This window comes from Elephantulus edwardii, unplaced genomic scaffold, assembly GCF_000299155.1.
Source record: "Elephantulus edwardii isolate Elephantulus edwardi_28Jun2011 unplaced genomic scaffold, EleEdw1.0 scaffold00010, whole genome shotgun sequence".
NCBI classification, from domain to species: domain Eukaryota; kingdom Metazoa; phylum Chordata; class Mammalia; order Macroscelidea; family Macroscelididae; genus Elephantulus; species Elephantulus edwardii.
Genome location: NW_006399760.1, coordinates 10691986 through 10705402, shown reverse-complemented (window position 1 = coordinate 10705402; position 13417 = coordinate 10691986). Strand labels below are relative to the sequence as shown.

The 13417-nt window shown below is 37.2% G+C and overlaps 1 protein-coding gene across 3 annotated transcripts in view; it reads left to right on the top strand.

Moving 5' to 3' along the window:
- The window catches only part of GTDC1 (glycosyltransferase-like domain containing 1), a 377456-nt gene that overhangs the window by 332415 nt on the left and 31624 nt on the right, over positions 1-13417 (top strand). For 2 of the 3 annotated variants that reach the window (XM_006880751.1, XM_006880753.1), the window contains exon 5: positions 8933-9042. The exons of the other annotated variant lie outside the window; for it this stretch is intronic. In XM_006880751.1, coding sequence (XP_006880813.1) covers positions 8933-9042 — 110 coding nt within the window. The remainder of the gene's footprint in view (positions 1-8932; positions 9043-13417) is intronic. 3 annotated transcript variants of the gene reach the window in all.

The following is a 13417-nucleotide window of genomic DNA, read 5'->3' as shown; positions in this document are numbered from 1 at the left end:
ATACTCCTATGATAAAAATAATGCCCTAAAATATAATACTTTTAGACTATTCTAGTCTAAAAGGATTTTCTTAATGTTGAGTAAGGCTGAAACTATCTTCTCTGGCTCCTCCTCTGAATACTGTTCCTGTTGCATTCTTCTCTCCATTAGAACTTCCATTAGCTCTCTCCACTTCCCTCCCTTAGACTTTTAAGTTTTTTGCCTTCAAAGTAAAGTGGAAACACAAGGTCAGAGTGTGTGCTACATTCTCTCATCACATTCTTCTGAAACACTTGTACCTGCTTGAAGTCCTCACCATTTATACAGAGATTTTAGCTTCTTTAAACAACCAGAAATGGAATGGCAAGGGAGCCGGGACAGTGAGCATGAACACAGTCTGATGCAGTGAACATACATAGAATATTTTTGTTGTTGGTGTGTCATCGAGTCGACTGTGAACTCATAGAGACCCTTTGAACAATGGCTCTGAAACCTTGCCTTATCCTAAACCAAGCTGAGTAGCTGGAATATGTTGTAAGGAAACCAAGAGAATAAATTCATTAAAATTTCTAAGGTATTAGAATTCCACCCATATACAAGGCAAAGGGAAATGAGAGTTTATTGAATAATTGAAGAATGCTAAGTATTACTTCGTTCCTCATAACTTTTTTTAAATGTGTGTGTTATTATAATCCCCATTTGATGATGAAACCGAGGCTTCTCACAGTGACTGAACCACTTTTTCTTAAGTTTACATTTCTTAAGTTTATGTTCTACCTTTTAAAAGCAAAATGAAAGGGAAGAATACAATATGAACAATATTCAGCTCCAGTGGATGGTTTTAGTCTTACTCAACATGAAATAAAGTTTTCTGGGAAGATTTTTTTTTTTAATTAGAGAAAATTTTGTACAATAGCTGAGAAAGAGAAAGGGAGTAAATGAGTGCAGAAGAGAACTAGCAAAATGAGTAATTGAGGAGTTGATGGTCAATAAGACTACTGACTGTATCCTACGAATCCTGAAACACCATATAAGAAGCAGAAGTAGCACATGTGAGGAGAACCAGAGCTGATCTCTGATAGGCCAGTTATTGAGAGATGAGTGAAGAAATCACAGCCATGGAAAGATGAATGTTGGGAGGAGGATATCAAGGTGAAGGAAGTTGCAGTCATGCATTGGAGAGGTCATAATTCCATATTCTCTTTATTCTTGAATTTCTTAACTTATGAGTTTGAACATCAAGTGACAAAACTTAATAAATATTTATAGTTAAATGATCCGGTAATGCATCTTGGACTGAAAGAACTCTGCGTTTTCTCTCTAGTAACTAACAACTCTCTACAGACCAGGCACAGACTCTTTTGGAGTGCTCTCCCATTCTCTTTCTAAAAACCATCGAGTCAGAACCACATCATAGCTAACTCTTTAGTGGCATTTTGGAGGCCCTCAGTCACACAGGAGAAACTGCTCATTTTCTCCTGCAGAGCATCTGTACTGGCCAGCAGAGTGGTTCTGAAGGATGAGACATCATTTCATACGCACGTTAAATCTCATTCTTTGTGAAGTTAGCAGATCTGCGCCATTTCTCCAATCCAAAAAAAGAAGCCCCGGCTGAGCAGTGGTTAAAGCATTTGACTGCCAGCCAAAAGGGAGCCAGTCAAATTCACTACCCACTTTGTGGGAGAAAGAAGTGGCAGGCAATCTGCTTTCACAAAAATTTACTGGCTTGAAATCTCTGTGGGGAAATTCTAATCTGTCCTTTTGTGTGTGCCATTGAATTGGAACCAATTTATAGCTTACCTTCCAGTGGATTTTTAGAGGCTCTCAATCTCAGGAGGAAATTTCCCCTTTTTCTTCTGCAGAGAAACTGGTAGATTCAAACTGCTTGCCTTTGGACGGGCAGCTCAGCTCCTTATCACTAGTCCACCAGAGCTCCCCATGAGTTACTATTAGTTAGTAATTATTAACCTGACTTGACAGCAGTCGGTTTGGGGTTTATCATTTCTCAAGATCAACAAATAATTATCTTTGTATAACTGTACTGTTGAGAATCTTAAATGAGATGAGGGTCAAATGCCTAACATGATGTCCAGAACACAGCAGGATCTTCTGCAATAACATGTATTGATCTCCTGCTGTGTTAATTTACTGGATAAATATTTCTAGAAAATCTAATTTGTGCCAAAGATAATATTTCTATCTGTATAGGTTATATAATGCTGCAGTAAGGAAGATTCTCCTGTTCTCCCCCTCCCTTCCACACACTCCACCCAAAATAGCAAATCTTAGTTGTTCAACAAAAAGAAAAACTAGTGAAATGAAGTCCCTTACTCAAAGTCTGCATGTCTAGGTGATTTTACAGGGTATCTGGGCTCTATGTGACAATCCAGATGGCTTCAATCTCTTAAACTAATCATCTTAACTGCAAAGAACAGATCTGATACTTGCACCACGCTCTTGATCTCTGCCCTGCTTGAGCCCATCAGTAGAGTCACTGTGTCAGTCCATCTTTTTTTTTCCAATTTTTAATTATTTTTTTTGCGTGTACCATCAAATCGGATGTGGCAGGTACAGGAGGAGGTTGTCCCTCCTTTTTCAGCAGAGCATCTGGTGGATTTGAACCACATACTTCTGGGATTGCAGTTCAGCTTCTTGCCACTAGGCCACCTGAGCTCTCTGTGTCACTCCATCTCTCTCTTTCCCAGCTTGATGTCTTTTCCCAAGGACTAGCCCCTCCTGACAACATTTTCAAAGTATATGAGACTGTCACCAACTTTGCCTTTAATATGTCTACCTGCATTTGGCTGGGCACTGGAACAATCATTTATTTATCCTGCTCCCAGGGACTTGCAATTCAGAGAGACTTAACTAAGAAGTTGATAGCATCCATTAAGATCTAGGTTTCTGCTTAATCAACACAAGGAACTACATTTCAGAGATTAGATTTTATTTTTTCATATGTATAAAGTTCTGTCAGAAAATAGCAAACAGGATTAGATTAGTATAAGTGACAAGTATCAAGAACCTAGAAATCCTCAATAAATATTTACTGAAAGAATGTTAAGTGAGGAATAAGAAGAAATTTAGCTCTAAGAAACTAAACGGGAAAAGCAGCAGAGAGAGAACAGATATAGGAAGAAAAAACACATGGAAACAGTTTATGCTTTTCAAATGTTCTGAATAATATTTGGGAATAAAAGCTGTTCGTGCTATATCTACTGCTTCCAGTAAGCCTGAAATATTTCTGTGCTGGTCTCTTCTGCCATAGTGAGGGTGTGGAGGAGGAAGTTTGAAGCCAGGCTGTTTCATTTTTACCTAGTTGAGAGTATAGAAGTTGTCGGGATGCTTGGACCCTGATTCATCCTCTGCACTGAAACAGAGGAGGGAGAAAACTGTTTAAAAGAGATATATAACTAGGTATTTCTGTCATCACAGGAGTCTAGAGCGATGGCTACATGGTGGAGGGGGACCTGGGGGAGGGTTTGTAAAACAATGAAAGAATCTTTTCTTTTACTTTTCCATAACTTTTGACTCATGTACTTATAACTTGTTAGTCAAATTTGTGTCTTCTAGGTTGCAACACCCTCATGGTACATCTTCAAGGATATGAACATGTACGGCCAAGCACAATCAATAAGAGTGAATCTAAATTCCAAAATCAATCTCCATAATAGTCTATGTGTTTCCTACTGCCAAAGGGGCCCTTTAGAGTAGTGAGAGAAGATCTTCACCCTGAAACCCACAGCGTCCCTTTTCAGCAGGAAGTAGCTAAGAGAATATGCCATCCCCTTTTCCTTATGAATCAGGGTGAAGTCTCTCTCAGGGAGGAGTGATAGGGAATGGCAAAGGACACACTGACAAAGGAGATTAATCAGAACTGACTTTGACAAGCACTGTGGCAATTGGACAATTAAAGCAGACATTCAGATGTCAGGGGAAGAAGAACAAACTGGGGAGGAGGGTAGAGAGAATGGTGCAACAATGAATGAATGAAAGCCCAAAATCTCTATAAATGTTCATTAGAACTAATAAAATTTAATAATAATAAAAAAAAGAATTCACAATCGTAAAGAAGAGGTAAGGCTCATTGGGCTGATAGAGGTGGAGATGGATAGAACTCCCAACTCTAGGGCAGTTAAATACTCTTCAAACATGGAACTAAAACTATTCCTAGAGAGAGCTCTTCAGCCAAATAGCCTATACTGAATAATAACACTCAAGGGGCATGCTCCTCAGAAGAAGCAAACATATGAGACCATTCAGTATTCTTACCAACACTACAAAGGTATTGATTATTCAGTCTTTGTTTGTTTACATGCATATGAAGTGATTAAAAATACCATACATTTGCTCCAAAATAAAGTTCAGAAGGCAAGAAAGGGTGCCAAAGGTGGGTGAACGGAAATGGGAAACAAGAAGAAAGCTGTTGCATTGAAGAAATTACATCTATTGCCAAAACACAATTCCTTACCATGTAATCAAATCATTGTATTTGTTAGAGCTTCACATCTGATTTCTAAGGATGGAATTTAAGATAGAGTCCCATTTCCAACTTAATGGATTTGTTAATATCTTGAGTCCCAGAGTAAGAGCCAAGACTGAACAATTGCAGATCTAGAATTAATATTTTCTTTATTGAATTTTGTAATATTGTCTGTATCTTAGACTGTGGCTAAATACTTGTATATATCTCTAATAATTGAATGTTAAGCGGTTCTCTCCACTTTTCTAAAGAGAAAAATCTCAAGAAAGGTGGGATTTTTTCCCCATAAACTGAATCGGTAAACTGTGACAGACACAGAAGAAACCAGAAGTATACCCTACTAATACATAACTGTGCTAATTTAGGCTTGTTGGTTATTGTTGTTGTTAGGTTCCATCAAGTTAGTTCTGAGCCAAAGAGCAATCCTATGGTTAAAAAAAAAATCCACCAACCAGCCACCCCCTACCTGGTCCTGTGTCCTTCATGGTCATTGCTATTTTGGAGCCTAATTATTTCAGCCACTGTGTCAGTCCACTTCATTGAGGGTCATCTTTTATCATTGACCTTCTCTTTCTCAAAACATGATGTCCATCAGGAAAACATGTCCTTCCTGATAACATGCCCAAAGTCTATGAGATGAAGTGCCACTTCAAGAAATATTTTGGTTGTACTTCTTCCAAGACAGATTTATTCATTCTTCTGGAAGTCCATTCAATATTCTTCACCAACGCTAGAAAGGCATTGATTATTCAGAGTCTATCTTTGTTTGTTTACATTCATGTGAAGTGATTACAAATGTCATGGCTTGAGTCAAGAGCAATTTAGTCCTCAAGGTGACATCCTTGGTCTTTAACACTGTGATGTTAAGACTTTTAAAAGTGACTTTTCTATCCGTTGCCTTAGCCCCTTTTGGAAGTGTGGTCACCAGCTGCGTCATTGGCAGATGCATGGTTCACTGTTTATCAGCATCTTCAACAGCACCAAGAGCTGCCAGGCCAACAGAAGAGAGGAAGCTAACCTGACTGTAGGGAGACTACAGCAAGACATAGCCTAATGGAGCCCTGAAGACAGAGCCAGAATTACTTTAATTGGTTCTTATCATATGTTACCATTTAAAGTAATTCAACTAATTCCTTTTGTTACAGTGACTGAATAGTCTTTCGTCTTCTTCCGATGCACCCTGCATCATTCAATACTTTCCCCATACACTCATTCAGTATTGCAACTCAAGGCTTAAGGGAGTTTTTCTTTAATTATTTCAACTTGAGAAATGCCAAGCATGTTCTTCCCTTTTGGTTTTCTAACTCTGCCATTTCTCTATAATACTTTGATTTGTCTTCTCTTGAAAAGCCACTCTTGGAAATCTTCTGTTTCAATGTTTTGTTTTGAATACTCTTCATTCACCAGCAAGTTTCATAGTATCTTCTGGCATCCATGTTGGTATTTTTTGTCCTTTTTTTTTCCAGACATGAATAATACTTCAAAGAGTAGTTTTAGAAATGTGGCTCTTTTCCCATCCTCATGTCATTTTAGTCTGACTTCCCCACCCATGCATTCTTGACATCAGAATAGTGCCACCTTTTCAGCAACTGGCATGCGTCCCACCACCTGTCATTTGCAATTCAGCGTGAGCAGCATGGGATGCAGTACTTGGTAAGGCTGTATCTGATATCTCTGGAAATCTTTTCCCCAGCTATAAAAACCTATTACTACTCGTGATCTCCAGTAACCACTTAGTGTATTGCTTTTTTTAGTGATCTTTAAAGTCCTTGTTTTCAACAGCATCCTGCACTTAAAATTGTTAGGTCATGCCTGCAAAAATAATTACTAACTTCATATTAAAACCTTTGGTTCCTTTTCCACTCGTCCCATCAAGTGAATGACTTCTAAAACCATCCAAAACATACCCCCGTTGACATTGTTTCAGGCTAATGCATCTTCCTCAACTGTACTTTGTCCAAAATAAAGTAACTGAGAAAGTGCTTGGTATGAGAGACTTTATAAGGGCTTTAGTATGAAATGCCTCTTTTTCTGAAGGATAATTGTAGGGAAGGCAAAAAAAAATCTATCCATAGTTTTTGCCACTTTTTATGGTTTAAACAGAAAAAGAGAGTATACCCAGAGAAAAATCATCTTTGTATTCTTGTGCAAAATTATGGAATTTGAAGGAATTTAGCTTGCAAACAAACCTTGATGATGTAGATTGATAAATTCTATTGGGGTTTTTTGGCTTTTTTAAATTTAAATAAAATTTTTCTTTTATACTGGTTTACTTACAAAGTTAGTATGCATTGTTTTTTACACCACATCTTTCCCATTTCCTTTTCCCACCCCTCCCTCAACCCATCAAATTATGTGACCCTAAGATTAATCCCTTCCCCCTCCACTCCATCCATCATCACCCCACCTTCCCTCAAACTCAGTCCCGTAAGGACAAATACTGTATAAGACCTTTCTTGTAGAACATGTATGAGGATCCAAGCCTGTTGTTTTGAAATTGCTTACATTGGAACCAAATTAAGATAGTTCATAGTTTGAAAAATACCACGTCTACTTGGTTAAACCTCCTTCCAACCCTGAGCCTTATGTACTTTTAACATTAATTTTAAAAAACAAAACAAAAAAACCACAAAACTTCAAATGCATTGGTCTTGCACCGGAAAACCAACCTCCAGCTGGTTTTTGGTGGGCTGCAAATCACACAGCAAGAGATTGCCATCTTTCTTCCGTGGAGCCATTGATGGAATTGAATTACTAGAGAGATAGCAACTTGGGGTTAGCATTGCAACCCCCTAACCCACTAGGCCACCAGAGCCCGACTCCCCACCTTCTCCAAAACAGGAAGAGAGAGAGTGTAAGAGAGAAGATAAAATAGTTCGAAATATATTTTAGAATTAAAAATTGAGAGAACTGAGCAGTTAGATTTCCCTAGTGTTACTTCCTCTTTATGATATGTTATTTCCATTCTTTTCATCTGAGTATTTCCAAGAGAATCAGCCTAAAAGAACATTTTACGGATTAGGTGGCAGTTATTTGATTGATATGGTTGAAGATAGCATAGGACATATTCTTTACTTTCAAAATATCTTAAGTCTTTGTTCTTGCCCACAGCAGTAGTATATGTGAGAACTTTTCAGACACTTGCCACCGCTTCATCTTAAAAAGCTATGACAATTTTGCCTTCTTTTTTGTTTAGAGTAAATTATCTGAGAGGTAGACAGCTTAAAATAAGTTACATTACAAAACTCTACTTCTATAAGATCTTTTCATTTCTAAGATTATAGATGCCATTTTAAAATGTTAATTAGAAGATGCATTTGTTTTAATTCTTGATACTGAAAATATTGACTGAATTGTGAATTAACACATTTAGGGTTGCAGATGTCATTTTTTTCATGAGATTTCCTGAATGATGTAATTTTCATATTTCATATAGCAGTTTGATCAATTTACAGATTTATTTTACATAATTAGATGGTAAATGAGAAATTCAATTGCTGATATAGAACTATTTTTCTATATTATAAAAAAGAAGCTAAAATTCTGAATTATAAATAAAAAACTAAATATTTTTAAGACATCTGGTCCACATCTGTTTGAAATAAGATAATTTAAAACAGTGTAATTAAATGCAAGAAGTACTGAAATATTCACACCTTACAATGTAAAAAATAACTCATTCCATTTTAATGTGATTTATTGAACTAGAATTTTTTATTATTTTGATGTCCTTTAGCCTCTCATTCTGTCATCACAAAGAAGACTGACAAATATATAAACAACAAAAAAATATGTTTTTCAAAGCCTTCACTAAATGAAAGAATTATCTTTATTATTTCTCTTTCATATGCTGAATAACCTCCACTCCTAAGTTAATAGTGTATATAGACTCAGGTTTACTCCTTTTGATGTATTTGTAATTCTCCATTCATTTATTTCAAATGAGAGATTAGTGAGAGGGTGTATAATCTCACTCCCTAAATTGTGAGTTCCTTATAGACACAAAGGGGCTCAATAAATGTGAGAGGAATGTATTCATACCCATGGAAATGAAAAGCATCTTTGGTATATTCTCATCATCAGTAAAAAAAAATGATTCCTTTGAAGATTGGCCCTTTTTAAAAAGCCTACATTAAGTGGGAAAATTAACCTCTTAGGAGAAAGAAAAACCTAACTACATGTTTTGTAATGTAACCTTAAAATGTGGAAACAAGATCAATTTCTCTATTAGTAAAAGGCTACAGAGCCTTAAAATGAGTAGAATAGAATTTTGATCCTAAGAAGCAAGTTACTAGAGGTGAAAGCACTCAGTGCTGGTGTGGGTTCTAGGGGGACAGACAGTTCTGCTGGGATCCCACGTGCTCCTGAGACCAGCAGATCACAGGAAGTATTGGTGCTATGAGGAGAAAAAACATTTCCTGTTGCTAAATACCCTAAGAAAACATAGATGCATTTTATGTTTTTTTCTAGGGAACATGATAAAGATCCAGAGAGGTTTTTTAAGGTATTAATGCATCTAAAGGACCTTGGACTCAATTTCCACGTCTCTGTACTTGGAGAAACCTTCACAGATGTCCCAGGTACCTCTTTTGAACTTTGTAATATGTCTTTTTATAGATGACACAGCTCTGTAACTTAAGTATTAAGTTCCATGTTTTCCTTTGTTAGAATAATCAAGATGAGCACTGTTAACCAAAAGATTATACGACGGCATTAAAGTCTGATTCAATTAAAAAAATACTTAAGTAAGCATTCTTTGATTTAAGTTGAGAACGTGAAGTCATCTCTTTTATCAAATATAGTTTATACAATGCATCTTGATGTAAATAAAATATATTGCTTTAGGCATCTTAACACTTAAAGGAAGAAGGAATTTGTAATTGGATTTACAACCTCTCACCCCTGGGGTCACTGGTTTGAATCCCACTCTAACTGGTAATGAATGAAATGCATTACCATCTGTTAGGTGGCCCATAGAAGGCATTTGGCATCTAATATATAATATAGAATGGACCACAGTCTGTACTATAGTTGTCATTGGTCTATTTTTTTTAATTGAGCATGAGAAAAACAGATAAAAGTTTGATGCTCATTGCACAGATCCTTTCTTTGGTAATGTCACAAGGAGGGCCGTTTTCTACGCTGCCTGCTCATAGGTTATGTTTGGATCCATATTTGAGCACTTTGTTACCTTTCATCAATAATTACAGGCTCTTTTTTATTTTTACCTTTGTATGTTCAGCATTTTGGGGGAACTCTAAATATGCAGAAGACAATAAAAACTCAGAAATAGTCTCTGCATTCTTTTTATGACACTTAAGGGCTACTTTATGTTTATCCTCAATAAATACACATTGATTCTGATGTAAGCTGAAGAACTAATGGTCCCTATTTCAGTCATCTTATCTGACATGGCTTATCTTCAGACCTCTGCAATTTATTGATACAAGCCTGTTTTCACACACACACACACACACATGCACACACACACACTCACACTCACCCTTTGGACATTTCCCTGCTTATTTCGACTATATAGCCTTTAGCTCTCAGCTGAGGGGCAATTTCTTCATTATAGTCTCACAGCACACTATGCTTTTTTTTCTTTATTGTGCTTATACTTTGCTTACAAAGTTCATATACATTGTGTTTCATACACTCACTCCCATTCATCATGTTTTGTAAAATTAATCACCATTGGACTATCCCCACCATTACTCTGTCTTTTCAGGTCTACCATATATTTTCCATGTTCTTTACCTCCTCTCTCCACCCCCAAATTGTAGAAATCTGTGACTTTACCTCTACCCGTCCTCACCACTCTGCTCCCACCCCTACCCCCCAGAATCCCCATACATGGTTTACTAGTTATCCTTCTACTTTTACAATAATGGTCTTATGCATGTGAGTTTTTTAATTGCCTACTCCACCCTAAATATATACTAGCAAATAGGTTCTATGAAGTCCGACATGTGCATCGCTACCCTAAAGTCTTCCCAAAATCCCTGCGCTATGCTTGGACCAAATTAATACTTGTTAAATAAGTGAGGAAAATAATGTAAACTCCCTGTCTTCAGGGAACTTATAGCTTTATTGAGATGGGAGCACATGAACAGAAGCACAAGAAACAAAGTGAAACACAAGATATTACATGTGGGTGTCTGTGGCATCCTGAATGTGAGCAGGTCTGACACAGCAAGACCATGAAAGAAAACACCTGGTGATCAGCTTCCAGTAAGATTGCAGCCAAGAGGAAAAGTATAAAGAGTTTGCAAACACAACATTGGGATAGGTGAAAGGGAGCTCAACCTAAGATAAACAGATGATTAACAGTCTGGAATAGGACATGTATTATAGATGAAGGGAGGGGAAGGGGGACAAATATGTATAAATGAGTGGAAAACAAACCAACAACAACAAAATTACAGCCAAGAAACCATTCTGGAGCAGTTCTCTATAGCCGATAGGGTCACCATGGGTGAGAATCAGCTCTGTGTAGTGACAACAACAACTAATAAATGTGACTTGAAATAGAGAACTCAGTTGAAGAGTAAGAACAAACCTCCTGCCAGTACTGTTCCAAGAGATCATTTCCCACTGGGGTGGCCCTTTCTTGGGTTTGCAGTCTTTAGTGGAGGAGATTTCCCATCTTTCTCCTGCAGAGCGGCTGCTGGATTCGACCTGCTGGTATTTCAGTTAACAGTACAACACGTATTGTACTACCCCACCAGGGCTCCTTAATACTTGACTAACCAAATTTTTAAAATAGTCAGAACTGTCTACTTAGGCAAATAGCTATAAAATTAAACATTTTTAAATATTATATAAATGAGGAAACAACTTCACTGACTACTGCTGTTCAGTGCCTAGTCTAAATGAATAGGAGATTTTACCTGCAAACTTTAATAAGTGGGTAATTAATGCATTTTGCTAGGTAGCTTAAGCCCAAAATACTGAGGATCCTAAATAACCAAAAATTACTACATAATGGTAATGAATGACTTAAAACTCTTTGCCATTGAGTTAGAACTAACTCAAAACTGACCATTAATTTTTCTAAGGCAATAACTCTCATGAGAAGAAAGTGTCCATTTTTCTCCTTTGGAGCCCTGGTGGATTCGAACTGCCTTTGAGTTAACAATGCACCTCCTTAGGTACTAAGCCAGAATTGATAAGCTTTTGTGTACAGTTTAGTCAGAATCAACCCATAGCTGACCCTCCAGAGGGTTTTCAAGGTAGTTAATTGCATGGGAGGAGATTGCCGGTTTCCCTCCAGTAGAGCAGCTGGTGGATTCAGACCACATACCTTCAGGTTGACAGCCTAACCCCCTTACCACTGGGCCACCAGAATAGAGATCCTAAATCTTAAACAGGGAAGATAAATGGTGAAACTTGTATTTCAAAGAGCTGTAACTTGAATTTTTATGAAGGAATAATACAGAGATTAGTGAAAGGGCGAGAGAGAGAGTTTCTCAAAGTACAGAAAAATAATTTCGTATAGGTGATGTGGAGAAGGCAGGAAAGAAGAATTCAACTCTTGCAAAGCCAATGAGTTCATTTTGTTCCATCTTTAAGGTATTTGCAGATACTGACAGGAAAGCCCTAAGCAGAAGGCTCCTGAGCCCATTTACCATTGTGTATAGGTTGCCATTTCAGAAATCTCCTCTGTTTTTATAATGACCTTTTGCTTTCTTCATGAATGATATCCTTAATATCATCCCATAAATCATCTGGTCTTCAATCGTTAGTGTACAATGCTTCAAACTTATTCTTAGATGATCTTGAAATTCAGATGGAATAGATTCAAGATCATATCTTGGTTCCTGTCAGCTTATTTTCATTTCCTTCAGCCTCATTGTGAACTTACACATGAGTAATTGATGGTCTGACCCATAATCTGCCCCTGACCTAGATCTGACTGCAGATACTGAGCTTCTCTGATAATTCCTTCCACAGATGTAGTCAGTTTGATTATTATGTAGCCTACCAGGTAAGGTCTGTGTATGAAGTTGTCATTTATAGTCATTTAAAAAAAAAAAAGTAATTCAGGGATATCATCCATGAAGAAAGAAACAAGGTCATTACAAAGAGGAGAAAGAAAACAAAATGGATGTCAAAAGAGACTCTGAAAATTGCACTGGAGTATCCAGAAGCCAAGAGCAGCTCGAGAGGACAAAGTAAATAATTATAATGGAATCTGAAGAGAGCTGGAATTGGAGAATAAAAAAGGAAGAACTCACTCTTGCATTTCTCAAGCTGAGTGAACTGAAAAACAAATTTAAGCCTTGAGTCGCAATATTGAAAGATGCTATGGGCAATATATTGAATGATCCAGAAAGCATAAAAAGAAGGAGGAAGAGGTGAGGGAATGTACAAATGGTAAATGTAATTAATGACACTGGAAACTGTACTCTTAAAAATTAGAATGGTGAGGGGAAAAAAGAAAAAAGAAGAAGAGGAAGGACACACAGAATCACTGTCTAAAAAGAACTGACACAGTGAAAAATTACAGGAAGTAGGATATGAGCAGAGCCAATGGTAGTGAAGGAGGAAGTGGAAGCTACACTGAAGCCATTTGCAAAATTTGTTAGGAATTGATGGGATACCTGTTGACCTGTTTCAACTAGCAGGTGCAATCTTGGATGCAGTCACCAGTCTATGCCAGGAAATTTGGAGAAAAGCTGTCTGGCCGATGGGATGGAAGAGATCTAAATTTGTTCCCATTCCCCAAAACAGTGATCCAACAGAATGTGGAAACTGTCAAACAATATCATTACTATCACATGTAAGCAATATACTGCTGAAGATCATTCAAAAATGGCTAAAATAGTACATAGATAGGGAACTGCCAGAAGTTCATGCAGAATTTAGAAGAGGCATCACGAATACCATTGCTGATGCCAGATGGATTTTGGCTGAAAGTAAAGAATACCAGAAGAATGTCTATTTATGCCT